The sequence below is a fragment of the Oncorhynchus clarkii genome, chromosome 29, assembly GCF_045791955.1.
Source record: "Oncorhynchus clarkii lewisi isolate Uvic-CL-2024 chromosome 29, UVic_Ocla_1.0, whole genome shotgun sequence".
Lineage (NCBI taxonomy): Eukaryota > Metazoa > Chordata > Actinopteri > Salmoniformes > Salmonidae > Oncorhynchus > Oncorhynchus clarkii.
Window position 1 is genome coordinate 16,690,529 of NC_092175.1, and position 23,849 is coordinate 16,714,377.

The 23,849-nt window shown below is 46.7% G+C and overlaps 2 protein-coding genes across 2 annotated transcripts in view; both read right to left on the bottom strand.

The window, feature by feature from the left end:
• The window catches only part of LOC139388783 (dual specificity testis-specific protein kinase 2-like), a 33,222-nt gene extending 31,380 nt beyond the window's left edge, over positions 1-1,842 (bottom strand). Inside the window, exon 1 of the mRNA XM_071135702.1 lies at positions 1,780-1,842. The gene's annotated coding sequence lies outside the window, so the exon portion shown is untranslated. The remainder of the gene's footprint in view (positions 1-1,779) is intronic.
• Positions 1,776-23,849, bottom strand: LOC139388782 (calcium/calmodulin-dependent protein kinase kinase 2-like). Its single transcript, XM_071135699.1, has 15 exons — positions 23,727-23,849; positions 17,854-18,422; positions 16,375-16,422; positions 15,488-15,541; positions 14,623-14,674; positions 9,360-9,493; positions 9,012-9,048; positions 8,751-8,772; positions 8,533-8,624; positions 7,130-7,329; positions 6,974-7,027; positions 6,768-6,841; positions 6,597-6,684; positions 6,355-6,486; positions 1,776-1,892 (listed from the first exon to the last, which is right to left on the bottom strand). Exons 2-15 carry the CDS (start codon positions 18,352-18,354, stop codon positions 1,776-1,778), a joined length of 1,605 nt encoding a protein of 534 aa, XP_070991800.1. The 5' UTR covers positions 18,355-18,422; positions 23,727-23,849.

Here is a 23,849-nt window from a genome sequence, read left to right on the forward strand (position 1 = left end):
AAACTCACATGCATACCAGGAATGTAGTAAACCTATTTTTCGTTTCAATAAACCTCTCCTGTTTATCGTTACAAAACTGTCCACATTAATGGTGAGTGGTCCAGACAATCATAGTTAAGTAACTTGCTCTATTAATATGTGGGGGACAGGGCTCGCCCTTGAAAATGTACAACCGTCCACAAACACCCCTTCCCGTCCCCTATACCCCTGTAGTAAACGTGAGAGCCTTTTCAAACGGAGGAGGCCTGGAGAAACACATGTACCTAGGCTAAAATACAGACCTTTATATCAGAAGCCTGTGACAGAGCATGCTATGACTAGAAACATGAGCATGCATTACAGATGGGTGTTAGTGAGTGACAGTCAGGAGGGAGCTTTCACCAAAAGGGTGTTCAGGCTCCCGTCACATCCCTATAACAGTCCTGTCCACCTCCACAAAAGACATTAGTGGCTTCAACCAACATAATTCGCTAGCATGCCTTCACCCTCGCGCTGAGAAACCACACCGCATCAGGAAAGAGTCTCATCTTCGCCCACCAAGGGCAGGTCCATACTTCTCATGCCCTCCCCGCTCTCTTGTTTCCTAGGAAACAAACCGGAGGAGCAGAATTCAATACAGCCACCAGTGCTAAGTACCTGTGTCAATTCTAGCACTGTAGAGATACAGCTGGGAAACTGAGTGGAACCATTCACTTGTTAGCTACGTAACTGGAGAGATTGAGCAGAGAGGGAACTTAGCAAGCTGTTAGTTGAACATTCAGGTCAGAGATTTAAAAAAACGACAACATCAAAGTAGTTCACTGGTATGTCCTTGGGAGGGAGGAGGGTATTGTGATGCTGCATGCGGAGGAATCAATGACCCATTTTTTAAATACAGATATTCGGCCAAATTTAAATCAGGGTTTTCAAAGGGAAAGTGTTTAGGCTGCAGTTCTATAAGTGCTTGGCCAAGGATGAGATTGATTCATTCTAATTTGCTGACTTGACGGTTTCTACTCTGCTCATTGCTGTACAGTTCACACTTGACCAGAAACACCTTAGATTGCACTTGGTCGTACGGGAACCCCAGGTCATCCCAGTTGGGGATCAGCAAGAGGTTCCCAGACATGGTTTCAAGTACCCCTGTGTATTGGCTATAATTATTCCCTTGACTGCATGTTGATCTGTTACACAGGAGCACTTGACGACAAACACCACTCATGCCTATGGACTTAAGTGAGTTTCATACCACTTGAATAGTATTGAGCTAGATAGGCAGGCAAGGCAGTGGCAGGCCCATAGTCCTTTACCTTCTTTGGTTACTATGAATGTAGCAGCATCTCACATTGCCCGCTCTCCCTTTGCTGGCGGGCAGGAGGGGGAGGGGGGGGCAGATTAAGAGGTTGCTACAGCAACCACAGACGAGTATATCACAAGTAAATCTTAACACCATCTACGTGACATCCTACTATAATTTAATGACAATTAAGAATCAATTTCGCAAGATAAGAATAGTTAGCCATGTACAAAAGAACCCCCAACACTGAGCTTTTCTATTGCAATATGAAGCTACATTACATTATTAAGTGATTGTAGGATTGCACATTTCTTGAAACTTTCTTAAAATTGCCAGGTTTTCCAGAAATGTTCCGGAAATAAGTAGAAAATCCAGAATCCTACAACCAGGATTTTGAGAAAACCTGAGAAAAACACAGATATTTTGCAACCCTAACTGTTTAGAAAAGATGTTTCTCTACTGACTAGAGAGCAGTGAAAAAGGCCTAAGAGAGGGGAACTTACGTGAGCACGTGTCCTGGTGCAGACAGACCGGTGCCTCGGTCTTCGGTTCTCTGGCGGCCCCAGTCAAAGGGGTTCCCAAAGGAGCGCTTCCTCAGCATGGTCCTCACCAGGATCTACAGACAGAGAGACATTTGAATGGGCTACACCACAGAGTTAAGATTGACACCTGTCACAGAGCAGAGTGGCTGTGATCAAATGTCCTACGTTTATCATTCACTTTTTCTGGTCAAACAGTCGTTTATTAGTTACAACACTTCATATCAAGTTCGCCCTCGTGGTTTAATGACTTTATAACTTCTGTGTAACCAGTGTAACTACCCAGCTGTACAACAGTAATTGTAGATGAAACAATCAAAAGAGCTGAAAGGAAACTGATGATATTAAATCAATGAATGAACATTCATAAGGTATCTTTTGTGAACTGTAAAGTGTGGCCTCTTGTCCCAGTACACCAAGAGACTGCCTGCTGCAAAATGAGCCTGAGTGTGAGTTCTGAGCCAGTGCTATCATGTTTAATCCCGTGCTATCATGTTTAATCCCATGCTCTCATGTTTAATCCAGTGCTATCATGTTTAATCCCGTGCTCTCATGTTTAATCCCGTGCTCTCATGTTTAATCCCGTGCTATCATGTTTAATCCCGTGCTATCATGTTTAATCCCGTGCTCTCATGTTTAATCCCGTGCTCTCATGTTTAATCCCGTGCTCTCATGTTTAATCCCGTGCTCTCATGTTTAATCCCGTGCTCTCATGTTTAATCCCGTGCTCTCATGTTTAATCCCGTGCTCTCATGTTTAATCCCGTGCTCTCATGTTTAATCCCGTGCTCTCATGTTTAATCCCGTGCTCTCATGTTTAATCCCGTGCTAATCAAATCAAAAATCAAATCAAATTTTATTTGTCACATACACATGGTTAGCAGATGTTAATGCGAGTGTAGCGAAATGCTTGTGCTTCTTGTTCCGACAATGCAGTAATAACCAACGAGTAATCTAACTAACAATTCCAAAACTACTACCTTATACACACAAGTGTAAAGGGATAAAGAATATGTACATAAAGATATGAGAATGAGTGATGGTACAGAGCAGCATAGGCAAGATGCAGTAGATGGTATCGAGTACAGTATATACATATGAGATGAGTATGTAAACAAAGTGGCATAGTTTAAAGTGGCTAGTGATACATGTATTACATAAAGATGCAGTAGATGGTATAGAGTACAGTATATACATATGAGATGACTAATGTATTGTATGTAAACATTATATTAAGTAGCATTGTTTAAAGTGGCTAGTGATATATTTTACATCAATTCCCATTATTAAAGTGGCTGGAGTTGAGTCAGTGTGTTGGCAGCAGCCACTCAATGTTAGTGGTGGCTGTTTAACAGTCTGATGGCCTTGAGATAGAAGCTGTTTTTCAGTCTCTCGGTCCCAGCTTTGATGCACCTGTACTGACCTCGCCTTCTGGATGATAGCGGGGTGAACAGGCAGTGGCTCGGATGGTTGTAGTCCTTGATGATCTTTATGGCCTTCCTGTGACATCGGGTGGTGTAGGTGTCCTGGAGGGCAAGTAGTTTGCCCCCGGTGATGCGTTGTGCGGACCTCACTACCTTCTGGAGAGCCTTACGGTTGTGGGCGGAGCAGTTGCCGTACCAGGCGGTGATACAGCCCGACAGGATGCTCTCGATTGTGCATCTGTAGAAGTTTGTGGGTGATTTTGGTGACAAGCCAAATTTCTTCAGCCTCCTGAGGTTGAAGAGGCGCTGCTGCGCCTTCTTCACGATGCTGTCTGTGTGGGTGGACCAATTCAGTTTGTCTGTGATGTGTACGCCGAGGAACTTAAAACTTACTACCCTCTCCACTGCTGTTCCATCGATGTGGATAGGGGGGTGTTCCCTCTGCTGTTTCCTGAAGTCCACAATCATCTCCTTAGTTTTGTTGACGTTGAGTGTGAGGGTATTTTCCTGACACCACACTCCGAGGGCCCTCACCTCCTCCCTGTAGGCCGTCTCGTCGTTGTTGGTAATCAAGCCTACCACTGTTGTGTCGTCCGCAAACTTGATGATTGAGTTGGAGGCGGAAGGAAGTCCAGTACCCAGTTGCACATGGCGGGGTCGAGACCCAGGGTCTCGAGCTTAATGACGAGTTTGGAGGGTACTATGGTGTTAAATGCTGAGTTGTAGTCGATGAACAGCATTCTCACATAGGTATTCCTCTTGTCCAGATGGGTTAGGGCAGTGTGCAGTGTGGTTGAGATTGCATCGTCTGTGTTTAATCCCGTGCTATTGTGTTTAATCCCGTGCTATCGTGTTTAATCCAGTGCTATCATGTTTAATCCAGTGCTATCATGTTTAATCCAGTGCTATCATGTTTAATCCAGTGCCATCATGCTTAATCCAGTGCCATCATGTTTAATCCAGTGCTATCATGTTTAATCCCGTGATATCATGTTTAATCCAGTGCTATCATGTTTAATCCAGTGCTATCATGTTTAATCCAGTGCTATCATGTTTAATCCAGTGCTATCATGTTTAATCCAGTGCTATCATGCTTAATCCAGTGTTAAAGCTAGAATCCTTAACTGAAACAATAAACAACGCATTTATCCCGCCCGTTTTGATAAAAAGCTGAGGGATGGGCCTGGAGAAATATAACCACTCTTTAATTCATAAACAGGGATATGGATATCAAAATTATAGTTTAAAACCATGTTTTGAGGCTGTGCAGTGTCCGTTTACATTTACGATGTTAACAAACATTGGAGCAAAACAGGTTTATATGTTGGGTTCTGATGGGGTGCGACAGTTGAACTAAGCTCATGAGGCATTTACAGTGGGGAGAACAAGTATTTGATACACTGCCGATTTTGCAGGTTTTCCTACTTACAAAGCATGTAGAGGTCTGTAATTTTTATCATAGGTACACTTCAACTGTGAGAGACGGAATCTAAAAACAAAAAATCCAGAAAATCACATTGTATGATTTTTAAGTAATTAATTTGCATTTTATTGCATGACATAAGTATTTGATCACCTACCAACCAGTAAGAATTCCGGCTCTAACAGACCCGTTAGTTTTTCTTTAAGAAGCCCTCCTGTTCTCCACTCATTACCTGTATTAACTGCACCTGTTTGAACTCGTTACCTGTATAAAAGACACCTGTCCACACACTCAATCAAACTGACTACAACCTCTCCACAATGGCCAAGACCAGAGAGCTGTGTAAGGACATCAGGGGTAAAATTGTAGACCTGCACAAGGCTGGGATGGGCTACAGGACAATAGGCAAGCAGCTTGGTGAGAAGGCAACAACTGTTGGCGCAATTATTCGAAAATGGAAGAAGTTCAAGATGATGGTCAATCACCCTCGGTCTGGGGCTCCATGCAAGATCTCACCTCGTGGGGCATCAATGATCATGAGGAAGTTGAGGGATCATCCCAGAACTACACAGCAGGACTACACAGCTGGTCAATGACCTGAAGAGAGCTGGGACCCCAGTCTCAAAGAAAACATTAGTAACACACTACACCGTCATGGATTAAAATCCTACAGCGCACGCAAGGTCCCCCTGCTCAAGCCAGCGCATGTCCAGGCCAGTCTGAAGTTTGCCAATGACCATCTGGATGATCCAGAGGAGGAATGGGAGAAGGTCATGTGGTCTGATGAGACAAAAATAGAGCTTTTTGGTCTAAACTCCACTCGCAGTGCTTGGAGGAAGAAGAAGGATGAGTACAACCCCAAGAACACCATCCCAACCGTGAAGCATGGAGGTGGAAACATCATTCTTTGGGGATGCTTTTCTGCAAAGGGGACAGGACGACTGCACCGTATTGAGGGGAGGATGGATGGGGCCATGTATCGCGAGATCTTGGCCAACAACCTCCTTCCCTCAGTAAGAGCATTGAAGCGGGGTCGTGGCTGGGTTTTCCAGCATGACAACGACCCGAAACACACAGCCAAGGCAACTAAGGAGTGGCTCCGTAAGAAGCATCTCAAGGTCCCGGAGTGGCCTAGCCAGTCTCCAGACCTGAACCCAATAGAACATCTTTGGAGGTAGCTGAAAGTCCGTATTGCCCAGTGACAGCCCCGAAACCTGAAGGATCTGGAGAAGGTCTGTATGGAGGAGTGGGCCAAAATCCCTGCTCCAGTGTGTGCAAAACTGGTCAAGAACTACAGGAAACATATGATCTCTGTAATTGCAAACAAAGGTTTCTGTACCAAATATTAAGTTCTGCTTTTCTGATGTATCAAATACTTATGTGATGCAATAAAATGCAAATTAATTACTTAAAAGTCCTACAATGGGATTTTCTGGATTTTTGTTTTAGATTCCGTCTCTCACAGTTGAAGTGTACCTATGATAAAAATTACAGACCTCTACATGCTTTGTAAGTAGGAAAACCTGTAAAATCAGCAGTGTATCAAATACTTGTTCTTCCCACTGTATAAGTTATATTCTTTAAGAATCAATGGGCACATATCAATGGTCCCAAAAAAGGAAGTATCAACTACAGATTCTAGCTATGAAGGCAGTGCAGTGTGGCCTGTGTGTGTCCTCCTCCCACCACTCACCACAGTGGCCAGACTGGGGATGTGTTTGACAGAGTTCTCAACCTCCTCCTCGGTCACCTCGATCAGCATGCAGCAGTTATCGTCCTCCAGAGGGAGGGGCTCCGCTCCTCGCCGCGTCACCCACGGGTGCACCTGGAGGGAGCAGAGAGAGGCCCAACGTGATGCAGCCACACACACTAAGTGCATTACCATTACAAACACACACACACACACACACACACACAAATCACTAAAAAGCAGACCTTAATCTGCGGTACTGATATCCTGGTCTCTGGATTCTTGTCAAGCATCTTCAGTAGCAGATCTTTCAGATCATCAGATAAGTCTGAACTGTAGGGGCCACAACAAGAGTTAGGGTCCTTCATTAAACATGGATCGTATCCCCTCCCAGTAGAGTTGAATGGAGAACTCACTGCTCTGGCAGCTCCACTGGCTGAGTCTTGATCTTCTGATGAAGACTGATGATGCGTTCATCCATAAAGGGACACTGTTGACAGTCACATTCAAATGAGAACTCGTCAGGTGAAACATGTTCCGTATCGGTCATAAGGCTGAACTATTGCATCATGCAGCTGTGGATTGTAATAACATATAGAGCAGAGTAGGAGGAGAGGTTTACCACTCCAAACACGAAACAGTACAGCGTCACTCCCATGGCCCAAACGTCCAATGCCTATAAGAAGAAACAGAATTCACTTAAAACCCACATCATTTCCTCATAACAGCTGCCCTTAAGGAATTTCAGAGAGAAGCTCACTGACATAAGCTCATTCACCTTGCCAGAGAAGTTCTTCCTGGTCTCGGAGAGGGTCTCGGGGGCGAGGAAGGCGGGCGTGCCTACCGTGCTGGTGAGGAGGGCGTCGGCCCCCTCAAACTGGTTACTGACCCCGAAGTCAGCGATCTTAATGTGACCGTCCTCCCCAACCAGGAGGTTAGAGGGCTTGATGTCCCGGTGGATGATCCTCTGGTAATGCACTGGAAAACAACAGCATAGTATTATTAGTCATTTAGCAGAGGCTCTCACGGTAACGAGTCATACATTTGACTACTTGTCATTTGTCCCTCTGTAACCACTGTGCTGCTAAACGGTATCGCTTCCTTCACAGTCCCTGTCCATAGCACGGCTTTAACTAGTGACCCTCTGCCCGCAAACACATGACCATCTGCTTGTTATTCTTATTGTGTTACTTTTTATTTCAGTCTACTTGGTAAATATTTTCTTCTTCCTGAACTGCACTGTTGGTTAAGGGCTTGTAAGTCAGCATTTCACGGTAAAGTCTACACTTGTTGTATTCGGCGCGTGTGGCAAATAAAGTTTGATTTGACAACCTACTAAGCACTGAAAAGGATCTGATTCAACGGCACCATTTTAAGCTGTGGGTGAGTTGTTCCGGTGCGATCTCAATCTGTTACAAACACACCTCTGTATAACACCTCCTGAAGATACAGGGAAAGGAGGACTCTTTGTGTTAAAGTGAAGGGGGGGTGTCTGAGTAGTTGTATGTGGGAGAGGAAGAGAGGTTTGAGTGCTGCTTGAAGTACCCTTATAGTGCATCTCTCTCCCTCCATCTCTCCGTGTGTACTGCTCTGGTAGAAGACAGAGCTTGTGGTAAGCCTGGGTGCCCCGAATGGCACCCTATGCCCCATATAGTGCACTACTTTGACCAGAGCCCCATATAGGAAATAGTCCCAAATGGTACCCTATACCCTATATAGTGCACTACTTTAACCAGAGCCCCATATAGGAAATAGGGTGCCACTTAGGATGCACACTGTGCTTGAGTGCAATAATGCCACTGAAAGCTATTGTGATTATGTGCATTGTGGAAAGGAGGCAGTGGGTGGCTGAAGAGCAGAAGAGTAGCTAATCAGAAGAAGACCATTGTGCTCTCCCAAATGTTTGGTGGGTGCGTAAAACCCGCAAATTCAGACAAGCAAAAAAGGTGTGATGGGTCCACACTCAAAAAGGGGTCACATGAAGCTTACTTCATTTGTATTATTGTCACTGCGTCAGGGATTGCGTACACAGATGTTCCGGCTTTGCAGCCAGGGTGTGGGTGCAAATCTTTTTCATTCACAACAGCAATTTATAGGGAACACAGGTGAGCTACCGGTGTGCAGCAACAAAGAGAGGGAGAGCACAGACAGTACTGTGATTAGAGAAGAGAACCCACTCACAGAACTCAATCCCCCTGACTAGGTCTTGGAAGTAGAACCGAGCTTGGTCCTCATTTAGCGGCTTGTCCGTGGGCAACTCCTCCATCACAGCCCTGTGCACGAGCGAGACACACACACAAACAGACACAGCGAGAGAGCAGTAAATTGAGCGTCAGTGCTTAACGAGATTGAGCTCACTCCAGCTTATACTGATTACAGTAGCAAGAGGATTAACCCACCCCTTTTTGACCAGCTCGAACACTGTAAAAAGAACAGAGATGCCATCATTAGTACATCATCAACGCTTTAGCTAGTTAGTTATCATGATTAAAATGATCAAATCTGTGAATGGGTCTGATTAAGGAAGTGAGTGGGACGTGTGTGTCTCACACCTCATAACGATGTTGAACAGTGACTGTGTAATGTGAACTGAAGGGATATCTATCGGTGTGTGTGTGTGTGTGTGCGCGCTGATAAGCGCAGAATCAGGCCAATCTTACCCATGTACAGATGGTCCTCACCAGGGTCGTCAAGAACCTGGCAGGAGAAGAGAGGGACGCAGGTTCAGAGGAGCACACATACTAGACCGACAGCACACTACAATACTAGCAGTCTGTTGTAAACACAAACCCACTTGCAATCACTGACAGTGCCACAGTGCCAACGAGCAGTCACAATAATATTGTATGACATTTTTGACAAAACAATTGAAGCAGAGAGGTTCCTGTCTCATGAAAATAACACTGAACTCAAACAGTGACATAATGTGTTGCTAATGTATTATGCATTGGCAACACACAACAGCTTGTGTTAAGAGGACAAACACCATCCAGATTGTAGAGCCTCACCTCCACTAGCTTCACTACATTGGGATGGTCCAGCTTTTTTAGGATGGCAATCTCCTGGTAGACCCGTTCTAGCGGTCCTTTTGGCTGAGGGGGGCCTTCGGGGGCTGCTTTGGCTCCGCGGGGGGGTGGTCTCCCTGCAGGTGGACAGGAAGGAGGAGGGAGGGAGGGGAGAAAGTGTAGTGGTCTGGTTAGTCTACAGCAGTGGTCACCAACCGGTTCGATCGCGATCAACTGGTCGATCTCCAAGGCATTCCTAGTTGATCACCAAACATTTCTGTAAAAAAAAACTACGATAAAGCCTTGCGTTCCTATTATTTAAAATTCCTTTCACACTGTTGGCGGTAGGTGCACTTGATTCAGCAGCCCTAGCGCCGGGAAGGCAAAGTGTTCCCATTTTGAACCATTTCATGTGTCTGAACGTAGAACTCTGCCTACCTGGCAGGCCCAGAGAGCAAATCAAGTGTACCTATAGGCCTACAGCTGGCCAATCAGAAAGCTCAAATCACTGTGTTTGCACAGTTTCCTCGAGCCATACACTGTGAAAAGAAACCTTGAATGCACAGCAAAGTTGATACCGAGAGATTTCAAAAACATGACTAGAGAGAGTCAACGAATACAGCAGAGCACTGATGAGTAAGTTCATGTTTAAGTCATTATTCAGCACTGTCAATACTTTGTTCAAAACTTTTATAAGCCATAAAATGTGCATCCCTACTTCTACTCACACTACAACCAGCACTGCAGCTGTGTGAATGAGTACAACCAGCACTGCAGCTGTATGAATGAGTACAACCAGCACTGCAGCTGTATGAATGAGTACAACCAGTACTGCAGCTATGTGAATGAGTACAACCATCACTGCAGCTGTAATGAATGAGTACAACCATCACTGCAGCTGTAATGAATGAGTACAACCATCACTGCAGCTGTAATGAATGAGTACAACCAGCACTGCAGCTGTAATGAATGAGTACAACCAGCACTGCAGCTGTATGAATGAGTACAACCAGCACAGCAGCTCTGTGAATGAGTACAACCATCACTGCAGCTGTAATGAATGAGTACAACCAGCACTGCAGCTGTGTGAATGAGTACAACCAGCACTGCAGCTATCTGAATGAGTACAACCAGCACTACAGCTGTATGAATGAGTACAACCATCACTGTAGCTGTAATGAATGAGTACAACCATCACTGCAGCTGTAATGAATGAGTACAACCATCACTGCAGCTGTAATGAATGAGTACAACCATCACTGCAGCTGTAATGAATGAGTACAACCATCACTGCAGCTGTAATGAATGAGTACAACCATCACTGCAGCTGTAATGAATGAGTACAACCATCACTGCAGCTGTAATGAATGAGTACAACCATCACTGCAGCTGTAATAAATGAGTACAACCATCACTGCAGCTGTAATGAATGAGTACAACCATCACTGCAGCTGTAATGAATGAGTACAACCATCACTGCAGCTGTAATGAGTACAACCATCACTGCAGCTGTAATGAATGAGTACAACCATCACTGCAGCTGTATGAATGCGTACAACCATCACTGCAGCTGTAATGAATGAGTACAACCATCACTGCAGCTGTAATGAATGAGTACAACCATCACTGCAGCTGTAATGAATGAGTACAACCATCACTGCAGCTGTAATGAATGAGTACAACCATCACTGCAGCTGTATGAATGCGTACAACCATCACTGCAGCTGTATGAATGCGTACAACCATCACTGCAGCTGTAATGAGTACAACCATCACTGCAGCTGTAATAAATGAGTACAACCATCACTGCAGCTGTATGAATGCGTACAACCATCACTGCAGCTGTAATGAATGAGTACAACCATCACTGCAGCTGTAATGAATGAGTACAACCATCACTGCAGCTGTAATGAATGAGTACAACCATCACTGCAGCTGTAATGAATGAGTACAACCATCACTGCAGCTGTATGAATGCGTACAACCATCACTGCAGCTGTATGAATGCGTACAACCATCACTGCAGCTGTAATGAGTACAACCATCACTGCAGCTGTAATAAATGAGTACAACCAGCACTGCAGCTGTAATGAGTACAACCATCACTGCAGCTGTAATGAATGAGTACAACCATCACTGCAGCTGTAATGAATGAGTACAACCATCACTGCAGCTGTATGAATGAGTACAACCATCCCTGCAGCTGTGTAAATGAGTACAACCAGCACTGCAGCTGTGTGAATGAGTACAACCATCACTGCAGCTGTGTGAATGAGTACAACCAGGACTGCAGCTGTATGAATGAGTACAACCAGCACTGCAGCTGTATGAATGAGTACAACCAGCTCTGCAGCTGTATGAATGAGTACAACCAGCACTGCAGCTGTGTAAATGAGTACAACCAGCACTGCAGCTGTGTGAACGAGTACAACCAGCACTGCAGCTGTATGAATGAGTACAACCAGCACTGCAGCTGTATGAATGAGTACAACCAGCACAGCAGCTGTATGAATGAGTACAACCAGCACTGCAGCTGTATGAATGAGTACAACAAAGTGTTCCCATAAGTTTGCATTGTTATTATTAGCGGCTTGTCTCTTTTTTAAATTTAGTAATATTTCACTTTATATGGACATCGAACTAACATGAATTAGGGCATGAGGCAGAAATAATGCTGTGCGACTTGAGATTCGCCATCAGCTGAAAGACTGTGTCACCTTTTCTCAGTGGAGGGAGAGAGCAGGGACGGTGAGTCGGGTGAGAGGAGGGAGAGAGGAGGGAGAGAGGATGGAGGGAGAGAGGAGGGACGGTGAGTCGGGTGAGAGAGGAGGGACGGTGAGTCGGGTGAGAGAGGAGGGAGGGAGAGAGGAGGGACGGTGAGTCGGGTGAGAGAGGAGGGAGAGAGGAGGGAGGGACAGAGGAGGGACGGTGAGTCGGGTGAGAGAGGAGGGAGAGAGGAGAAGGGGGGAGGGACGGTGAGTCGGGTGAGAGAGGAGGGTGAGAGGAGGGAGGGAGAGAGGAGGGACGGTGAGTCGGGTGAGAGAGGAGGGAGGGAGAGAGGAGGGACGGTGAGTCGGGTGAGAGAGGAGGGAGAGAGAGAGGAGGGACGGTGAGTTGGGTGATAGAGGAGGGAGAGAGGAGGGAGAGAGGAGGGATGGTGAGTCGGGTGAGAGAGGAGGGAGAGAGGAGGGACGGTGAGTCGGGTGAGAGAGGAGGGAGAGAGGAGGGACGGTGAGTCGGGTGAGAGGAGGGAGAGAGGAGGGTGAGAGGAGGGAGAGGGGGGAGGAGGGACGGTGAGTCGGGTGAGAGAGGAGGGAGAGAGGAGAAGGGGGGGAGGGACGGTGAGTCGGGAGAGAGGAGGGAGGGAGAGAGGAGGGAGGGAGAGAGGAGGGACGGTGAGTCGGGTGAGAGAGGAGGGAGAGAGGAGGGACGGTGAGTCGGGTGAGATAGGAGGGAGAGAGGAGGGACGGTGAGTCGGGTGAGATAGGAGGGAGAGAGGAGGGACGGTGAGTCGGGTGAGAGAGGAGGGAGAGAGGAGGGACGGTGAGTCGGGTGAGAGGAGGGAGAGAGGAGGGTGAGAGGAGGGAGAGGGGGGAGGAGGGACGGTGAGTCGGGAGAGAGGGAGAGAGGAGGGAGGGAGAGAGGAGGGACGGTGAGTCGGGTGAGAGGGGAGGGAGAGAGGAGGGACAGTGAGTTGGGTGAGAGAGGAGGGAGAGAGGAGGGAGAGAGGAGGGACGGTGAGTCGGGTGAGAGAGGAGGGAGAGAGGAGGGACGGTGAGTCGGGTGAGAGAGGAGGGAGAGAGGAGGGAGAGAGGAGGGACGGTGAGTCGGGTGAGAGGAGGGAGAGAGGAGGGTGAGAGGAGGGAGAGAGGAGGGAGGGAGAGAGGAGGGACGGTGAGTTGGGTGAGAGAGGAGGGAGAGAGGAGGGATGGTGAGTCGGGTGAGAGAGGAGGGAGAGAGGAGGGACGGTGAGTCGGGTGAGAGAGGAGGGAGAGAGGAGAAGGGGGGTAGGGACGGTGAGTCGGGAGAGAGGAGGGAGGGAGAAAGGAGGGAGGGAGAGAGGAGGGACGGTGAGTCGGGTGAGAGAGGAGGGAGAGAGGAGGGACGGTGAGTCGGGTGAGAGGGGAGGGAGAGAGGAGGGAGGGAGAGAGGAGGGACGGTGAGTTGGGTGAGAGAGGAGGGAGAGAGGAGGGAGAGAGGAGGGATGGTGAGTCGGGTGAGAGAGGAGGGAGAGAGGAGGGACGGTGAGTCGGGTGAGAGAGGAGGGAGAGAGGAGGGAGGGACAGAGGAGGGACGGTGAGTCGGGTGAGAGAGGAGGGAGAGAGGAGACAGGGGGGAGGGACGGTGAGTCGGGAGAGAGGAGGGAGGGAGAGAGGAGGGAGGGAGAGAGGAGGGACGGTGAGTCGGGTGAGAGAGGAGGGAGAGAGGAGGGACGGTGAGTCGGGTGAGATAGGAGGGAGAGAGGAGGGACGGTGAGTCGGGTGAGATAGGAGGGAGATAGGAGGGAGAGAGGAGGGACGGTGAGTCGGGTGAGATAGGAGGGAGAGAGGAGGGACGGTGAGTCGGGTGAGAGAGGAGGGACGGTGAGTCGGGTGAGATAGGAGGGAGAGAGGAGGGACGGTGAGTCGGGTGAGAGAGGAGGGACGGTGAGTCGGGTGAGAGAGGAGGGACAGTGAGTCGGGTGAGAGAGGAGGGACGGTGAGTCGGGTGAGAGAGGAGGGAGAGAGGAGGGACGGTGAGTCGGGTGAGAGAGGAGGGAGAGACGAGGGACGGTGAGTCAGGTGAGAGAGGAGGGAGAGAGGAGGGAGGGAGAGAGGAGGGAGGGTGAGTCGGGTGACAGGCAGCCTCATCGCTGCTCCCTCCCCCATCAGACTGACCATGAGATGCAGGCCATCAGTCCAGTAAAATTACATAAAAAGCCAATGATATTGCTCACTCACCTGAGCTTCACAAGTAATACAACAAATGATCATGGTCATGTATCTACATTTTTTTTTAAATATAATCTCAAAATGGTCTGAGAAGAACATTGGCAGGGTAATTCAAGCACAGCCAACACGTAGTGATGTAGCCTACTACAAACCTCATTGCTACAAAACTGTTTTCAATAGGTACATGTTTTGTTATCTGAGCGGTAGATCTTGGCTTGCATCTGGACTCAGCAAAGGTTGGTGACCACTGGTCTACAGCAGTCTCACTGTAGTGTCCTAGAATAGTCTATGTGTTCCCTGCTGGATTGACCATATGCCACAGGCTCAGTACTTACGTGGGAAACCTGCCTGCCTCATCAGCCTCTTCTTGGACAGCACTTTCATCGCCTGGAGGGAGAGAGGGAGGAGAGGGAAAGAGGTCTGACATCAAAGTATGGAGAGATGTACAGTAAAGGGGATTGTCGTTACATGCTACAAACCCGTGCATATCGCAGGAGGTTGGTGGCACCTTAACTGGGGAGGACGGGCTCGTGGTAATGGCTGGAGCAAAAATAGAACTGCTTGGCCATAATCAGTCTGGAAGTTAATGCTTGGTCGCAAATGGGTCTTCCAAATGGACAATGACCCCAAGCATACTTCCAAAGTTGTGTCAAACTGGCTTAAGGACAACAAAGTCAAGGTATTGGAGTGGCCATCACAAAACCCTGACCTCAATCCCATAGACAATTTGTGGGCAGAACTGAAAAAGCGTGTGCGAGCAAGGAGGCCAAACCTGACTCAGTTACACCAGCTCTGTCAGGAGGAATGGGCCAAAATTCACCCAACTTGTTGTGGGAAGCTTGTGGAAGGCTACCCGACGCGTTTGACCCAAGTTAAACAGGTTAATGGCAATGCTACCAAATACTAATTGAGTGTATGTAAACTTCTGACCCATTGGGAATGTGATGAAAGTAATAAAAGCTGAAATAAATCATTCTACTATTATTCTGACATTTCACATTCTTAAAATAAAGTGGTGATCCTAACTGACCTAAGACAGGGAATTTTTACTAGGATTAAATGTCAGGAATTGTGAAAAACTGAGTTTAAATGTATTTGGCTAAGGTGTATGTAAAGTTCCGTATGTAAACTGTATGTAAACTGTACATGCTAAAATCGCCACTGTGTGTGTGTGTGTGTAAGATGGCCAGCAGGACTCACGTAATACGTGTTGTTGTCTTCATTGTAGGCCAGCTTGACAACACCATAGGAGCCCTTGTCAGAGAACAGGAGAGCACAGGCAGTGTGACGTTCAGTAGCTGTCAATCATCCACACAAATAAAAACCTACAGTACGTACACACTCAAAAGAACACACGCACACAAACACCCACCCACGCACACACACACACCCACAATAGCTATCCCAAGCTGACCCACCGGAAATGTGTGGGCCGAGTACTCTCAATGAGAACCAGCTGCTTCAAATCAAGTACAGTAAAAATTTAAATCTACCCGCCCCCTTCCACCACACACACATGTACACGCACACAGACACTTTAGACAGCAGGCAGAACTCTCTCTCCAACTTCACCCATCCTGAGGCTCCCATTGTCTACTGCTTCACACAGAACAGACCCACTCTGCCCGAGGAGAGGAGAGAGGAGAGGAGACTCTGGCTATTTATACCAGCCTCTCATCCTCCTCTAACTCTCCCTGGGACACGGATTTTAGGCAATTTGAAATGAGGACAAGGCTGGCAGGGAGAAGTGAGAATGACGACAACCGTGTCCTTAATGATCCCCTCTGACTTTTTAAACACGCACAGTAAGGAATGGTGGAGGAATGGTGGAGGAATGGTGAAGGAATGGTGGAGGAATGGTGGAGGAATGGTGAAGGAATGGTGGAGGAATGGTGGAGGAATGGTGGAGGAACGGTGGAGGAATGGTGGAGGAATGGTGAAGGAATGGTGGAGGAATGGTGGAGGAATGGTGAAGGAATGGTGGAGGAATGGTGGAGGAATGGTGGAGGAATGGTGGAGGAATGGTGAAGGAATGGTGAAGGAATGGTGAAGGAATGGTGAAGTGCTTTGAGGAGCGACAACAGTACCTTTCCGATTTCATCTTTCAGCTTGTACTGGTTGAGCTGCACGCAGTCCTTTGAGAGAGAGAGAAAGAGAGAGAAGCTGACGTCTTTGCATGACTAATGCATTTTCTTAATCTGCCAGAACCACACGAGGTGTAGCATTAGGAGAACCAACAATCCATGTAAAAGCAATACGTTTACTAACAAAACCTTCCTTTTGTTTCAACTTGGAAAACAAACTACCAGAGGTCAGCATGACTAAACATTAAAAATATATATAAGCCTGTACCATTCATGAGTAATGGGTTCTGCTGGTTTTTATCCTGTAAAGTCTAGGGGTGTTCGGGGAGCAGGGTAACAGCCTAGCAAGCAGAGAGATCATGCCTGCATTCCAAACATGTGAAAGACACACCTTCTCCCATCAGCCCTCAAATTAGGTGGACACTTCTGACGACGTATCATGACGTTATGATGAGTTACACCTGCAGTGCAAGGGAGGAATTCATTCATTTTAAATGGACCGCCCTCGCCCAGGAAATTCTTCACTCGTCCCACGGTTGTTTTTCATCCAGGCATCATGGAACCCCCCGGTAGCTATTGTGTCCGCTTTGTATGCGCTACAGTCAATTATGATTGAATTTCATGTCTTGGCTAGAAGACAACACATCCACAGGCATCGAAAACTAGCCATCCGACGATATCAGGTAAATCGGAAATGACAACGTATAAGTGTGATGTCAGGGAAAGTTGTATGGGCTAGATAATGCTTCCAAAAGCCAACCAAACAAAAACACCATTACTTTTACGAGACGTGTTTGTGCCATCATGTGCATTAGTAGTACAATTTGTTTTTACTTAGACTGGTATGTTGACTTCTCCATATTGATGTTGGTTTTAAGTGTTGAATGACTTTTCTTAGCAGATGTCCAATCATGACCAATAGAATTCTGGGGCGTTTCAGGCCCCCGGAGTGAAAAGAAATGTGCACTCCAACACTCGATCACAAACGAGGGCTGAGGGGCTTTCGTTGCCAACTTTTCTTGCTTGGCTAATTGTTTGGACCGATGGCAAAGATGGCAGCAGGGATTCCCCCAAGGACCATAAGGCGAGGGTAAGTGGAGGAGGGTGTGCCTTTAAGTGTGTGGAATGCAGCCCATGTCTGTATCCCAAATAGCAGGTCCCATAGGGCTCGGGTAAAAAGTAGTGCACTGTGCAGGGAATAGGGTGCCATTTGGGACACAGAACATCTCTACAGGGAGTCTACTGGACCAAGCTTCTGAGATCTACTGGGGAGTGAGCTGGCATCTACTAACACCATGGACCTTACCTTCACATAGGCTCAACCTTTATACCAGTATGCTGCTTCATTTACCACTGGAGACAAACACACAAGTTCAGCTGATGTGTGTTCATAGAGTTTGACTAACACAAAATTGTGTTTTTATTCCAAAGACCAGGGGGGGGTGGGTTAAAAGGCAGAAGGGCTGTGGCGGCGTTGCCTACCTGCAGGTCAGTGATGGAGACGCGGTGAGACTCCACGGTGGGTCTACGGGGCAGCCGCGGGGAGGATTGGGGCGAGGTGATGGGAGAGTAGGGCAGCGAGGGGTAGATGTAGCGCCCGTTGGGGGACGAGGCCGTCTGGGAGCGCTCCTGCAGGGACAGCTTCCGGTCTGACAGGTTTAGTCTTCCCCTGTGCCCCTGGAGCTCAGGGGACAGGGCCTCGGGGTGCCCCACAGAGTGGGACAGCAGGTCGCAGGAGTGGGTTCTGAAGGGCGTCTCAGAGCACTCCATGTCCTCCACCTCATCACCTCCCTTGGGCTCGTACTCGGTCACCACGATAAGGGACTCCATGTAGTCTGGGACGGGGTGAGGGTTCATCTGCGGGGCAGGGCAGCTGCACAGTAGGTCAGGCAGGGGCTGTGTGTGAGTGTGTGTGGGCAGGGAGACATGACCGCAGGGCGACGGGGGCTCAGCAGAGGGCCAGGAGGAAACGCATGGAAACATGACAACGACTGTCCCCAGGGCTTGTATGTCGCTGCTCCATCAGTGGTCTACCTCAGGAGAGCAGAGCACTAATGGCAAAAACACAAAATAAAAACCATGAAAATGAGTTGAGGTGCCAACAAACAAATCCTAACAAGATGACGCAAACACAAAGCAACTTCATAAACATTCTTCAGAACCAAATCAACCTACAGCTGTTTGAACTTAGGCTAGGCAACGTTACTAGCATACTGCTTCTCCATGTGCTAACAACTTCAAAACAGGGCAGGAATCAGTCTCTATAGGGGGTTAGGTTATCTATTCCAGCCAAACAAGGTTGTTTACCTCTCTCTATCTCAAGTACACCCCCCTGTTCACAACCCAATCTGGGTCCATGATCTGTTCTGATGTTGACTCTGCCCGTCAAGGGTGGTAAAGACGGAGCGGTTTCTCTCGGCAGGTTGATTCCTGACATGGTGTTGAGGGGATTGGCGCTCAGTGTGTGCGAACTGAGTGGGCCCCATAGACTGTGAAGTCAAAGCCGACAGGAAAAACACACTCATCCCCCAGCCAAGTTCACAACGAGAAGATGGCGTGTGGGAAGAGACACCCCATCCAGGTGGCCTTGACTCTCGCCCCCCCCCCCCCTTTACCTCCACACTGTCTATCTCTTCTATACATCCCTCCATCTTTCTTTACCACCACAGTCTTCTGGGAGTGAATTGCTTATGCTCTCTCCTGGAATCTCTTTCACATTTTCTCTATTCATGTAACTCCCTATAGCTGCCTCTGTATAATCTCTGTCTTCTGTGTCTCTCCTGCTCTGCCTCACACCACTTCTATCCACCCCCCCCATTCCGGGTCAATTCAGAAAGTAAACCAAACCTCAATTCCAATTAAAAAACATTGAAAATGTGATTTTCAGTGTACTTCATGAATTGAAATTGACCCCAACTTCTCCAGCCTCTTTCCTCAGCTTTCTACTGACCGAAACAATGGCAGGGAAACGCTCTGTTGTTGCTTCAACTGCTTATTTCACTGTGAGTAACTTTACAAGGTGATTACTGCTTTTTTATATTGTGTGACGCAGCAACAACATGTTTAATCATGGGCTGGTGCCACCAACTGAAAAAGTTAGTGGCCCCAGTGTTACCAGGGGAAAACAGGCTGGAGCAGTGATTCTTGTGTGTTTCTCTTTTGAAGAAGAGAGACATATCCAGAACATGACGTGGAACCCTTGGGAATCTTCCTCCGTCATTCGTTACCAAGTAACAACACAATAACAATATCAAACAGGGGCCAGTTTCAACAGAGAATAAACAACGAAGTGCCCCTTCATTATTTTCAGAGCAGAGCACTGTTCCCTCCCATGTTGACTAAACTAAACTGTGCAACCTATGTGAATATCACAAGGAATATTCTAGCAACATCCCAGACAACTACCATAGGTTAATTTAAAGAACTTATACCAGGTGTTCTGTCAACATTATAGGAATGTCCTGTGCAACCTAACATCATATGAATGGCTTCACAACAAGGGTTTGCTCATTTTGAGGTGGAAACTTTCCGTGGGAATTAACGGGATTATAGTCAAATTATTATTAATACCATTAATACTTAATTCCATTTAACTGTAGATGTTTTTTGCATTGGATATATTTACCATATCATATGGAGACAAACATAAACCTCTTCTTTTTTTACCTCCTTTTGCGTGGTTTCCTATTGCTGGTAGTTACTATCTTGTCTCATCTCTACAACTCCCGTACGGACTCGGGAGAGACGAAGGTCGAGAGCCATGCGTCCTCCGATACACAACCCAACCAACCAAACCTTTTACCTTATCATAAGTAGACATAATTGCAAACAATTAAATCCTTCCAATAGAAATAAAAAAAAATATTTAGTCACAAATGTAACTTTAGTTAAATGAGTTGACTCCTCACATGGGACGGTTTCACTGAACAACAAAAGAAAGGGAATATTGAATGATCCCCAATGATCCTTCGCATCTCCCAAAAACGGTTTCAACATCTGTAAAATGATAACAAAAGCTTCAGGTTCTAGACTGTCTTCCTCTCAGGCTTCCATGTCTTCTCCCTGGACCTCTTCAATGCCCACCTCTTGAACATCAGACTCTGAGGCCTGATCTTCACTGTCACTTTCCAACCTTGTTGAGGATGGCTCATTGTCAGGCTCAAAAAGGCTAAAATTTGCCCAGATTACCACCACTTTTTCAACCCTTATATTGGTCATCCTGTTGCGTGCTTTGGTATGTGTGTTCCCAAACAAGGACCAGTTGTGCTCTGAGGTGGCTGATGTTGGTGGAATTTGGAGGATGATGGAGGCTACAGGGGAAAGAGCCTCAGATCCACAAAGTCCATTCCACCAGGTAGCTGATGAGATATGTTGGCACGACTGCCATGTTGCATCTCCATCCCAAAGCCCTTGCTGGGAAGTGTACTTTGCCAGACTGCCAAGAACCTTGCCCTCATCCGGGCCAAGGTGGCAAGACATGGTAGTGATGACACCATAGGCCTTGTTGATCTCTGCACCAGACAGGATGTTCTTGCCAGCGTACTTGGGATCTAACATGTAAGCTGTGGCGTGTATGGGCTTCAGGCAGAAATCTTCACGCTTTTTGATGTATTTCAGAACTGCAGTTTCCTCTGCTTGGAGCAACAGGGAAGTGGGCAGGGCAGTACAGATTTCTTCTCTTACATCTGCAAGCAGAGTCTGAACATCAGACAGGATGGCATTGTCTACCTCAATCCGTACAATGGCTGCTGCTATAGGTTTCAGGAGTTTTAGGCTGCTTACCACGCTCTCCCAAAATACATCATCCAGGAGGAGCCTCTTGATGGGGTTGTCCATATCGGTGTCTGTTGTCCCTTGTGCCTGTGCTCTTGTAGAATACTGGTTGAGGGGTGGAGATGATGTAGTTAATTATTTCGACCCCATGAACATTCAACCACCCATCAGAGATGATTGCAATACAGTCTGCTTTCTCTATGATTTGCTTGACCTGCACTTGAACTCTGCATCCAGCAAATTAATAGATAAGTCATGTCTGGTTGGAGGGGTGTATGCTGGGCGAAGAACATTCAGAAATCTCCTCCTATACACATTGCCTGTGAGCATCAGAGGTGAACCAGTTGCATACACAGCTAGAGCAAGACATTCATAAGCATTTCTCTGACTACGTTCCTCCATTGAGTCAAATAAACATCTGATTCCAGGAGGACCATGAGCTGTTGCTATCGATATGGTGTCTGATTCATCATTTTCACCTCGAATAGAAGTAGAGGGACTTGTGTCAGAGGTTGCTTGTTGTGAGCGGTGAGGGAACTTTATGCACTTGGCCAGATGATTCTGCATCTTTGTTGCATTCTTCACATATGATTTGGCACAGTATTTGCAAATGTACACAGATTTTCCTTCTACATTAGCTACAGTGAAATGTATCCACACATCAGACAAAGCCTGTGGCATTTTCCTGTAAAGATTAGAAGAAAAAGTGTTAAAAAAAATACAATTCCGTGTACAGATAAATAGTTAAGCAGTTAGATTAAAACAACTCCTTTGTAAGATAAATGTTTTTAAATGAAACATGTATGGAAAAAGGTGAATTAACACTCCTCAGTTAGCAGGCTCAAGCAAGCTAAACCCCACATTGTAGCAAAAACTAACTAGCAGGGACTGTTAACAAGTTAGAAATGATTTAAACACACTTTGTATGTCATATAAAATGTATTCACCCCACCCAATTTGGTCATCAAAACTTACCAGAATGCATGTCGTCCTTGGCTCAGACAGTGTAGTAGTGTGGGCTCAATAGCATCTCATTAGTGTGCAAGATCTTGAGAATCAGCTGTACATGTGATGGAAGAATGCACTGGGCATGCAGAGGGGTGCAATTCCATTTGATTTGGGGATAGTTTAACCAAAATATGCCACAATACATATATCCCACAAAAAAATTTCACTGTTATAAGCTAACTTTGGATGAATTTAAGAAACATTCCCGGGCTTAACTTCCCACGGAAAATGTCCAACCCTTTGCAACCCTAATCACAACATTTTAATGTACCCACACTGTTCCACAATAGCTTGATTTAGCTTGAGGAGAGAAACTTGGTGAGAAGTGACCCAAGATGTAGGCCAAGCTAGCCTGCCTAACCCACTGTGTTTGAACCTATAATAGAATGGAGTGGGGTCAACTACCCATGACCTACTTGGATCTCAGATGGGTCTTGACCTGTTTCTCACCATCTATTTCCACTTGCTTGAGATGCTAATGTACACAGTCAGTGATTGAGAAATTCACACACACACACAAGTAGCAAGATTACTTATTTACACATTGTCACTTTTTGTCAAGGCAGCTATAATTGAGTCCATGGCAGGCAAAGACAGACAACTTACTACCTTGCTCCTAGAGATCTGAGGCTAAAGCCATTAAACTTCTGTGATCCCTCATTACGGTGGATCGCTGAAGAAGCAGCTTCTTTCCAGCCCTGGAAACAAACAGATGCTGCTCTGAAGGCAACAACACAATGCCATCTGGAGCAGAGGTGTATTCTAAGCATCATTACAGATCAACCCTGTCACTGATCTGTAGATAGTCCGAGACCAGATAAGCCTGTGAATGGCAAAACGAGTCTCCTCTCTCAAGCAGACTACAGCTGCTGTACTATGCTATTTATGCAGAGGTCTCAATGGGACTGATGGTGCCGATTATTAGGCCCATTTGGTATACATTTGACCAAACAGAGATGCTGCAAGCGTGCACGTGGAAAGTTTGGTGTCATGACGATATGGCCATAGCTGTCATGACTTATCGATATGGACAGTGCTCAATTGAATAGGAAGTCATTTGCATCAATGTCAATGTTATTCTGCAAACCCACAATTATTATCGTCGGTAACCAGATGTTTCAACCCCGAAGATGTTCCCGATGGCCTGTACATACACAAAACATATAGGACCCCAGTCGCCTGACAGTCGGGGGAACGTCATTTAGCACATCAAAGCAATCAGTAGACACAAACTAATGTTAATTCCATGACATATCTTAAAGTAAATCGAGCTTGCAGGCTAAAATGTTCATGAGCGGATAGAGAATGTCCTGGGCGCGAGACAAGGGCGATGAATAACGCAAAAGCATGCACACCCGGAACATCAAAGGCCCCCTGGAAGGTTCACATTGATAACGGTTTACATTAAACTAGCAAGCTACAGCATAAAATATGTATCGCTAGCTAGATTGCTAACCTAAACGAAGATTAGTGGAAGCAACGCTCACGCTTTAAAAAAAACAACAATCTCTCGACCACAAACGTGACGCATGGTAGAAATAACGTTACCATCTAATCGTTGCTCTGAAACTTACCTTTTCGGGTGCAATTATGAACTAAGGGCGTTCCGTATGCTAGCCACCTGACTGCATGAAATAGTGTTGATGTTGCTGGTAAAATATCTAGCGACGTGAAGAAACTAAACGAAGCATCGTGAT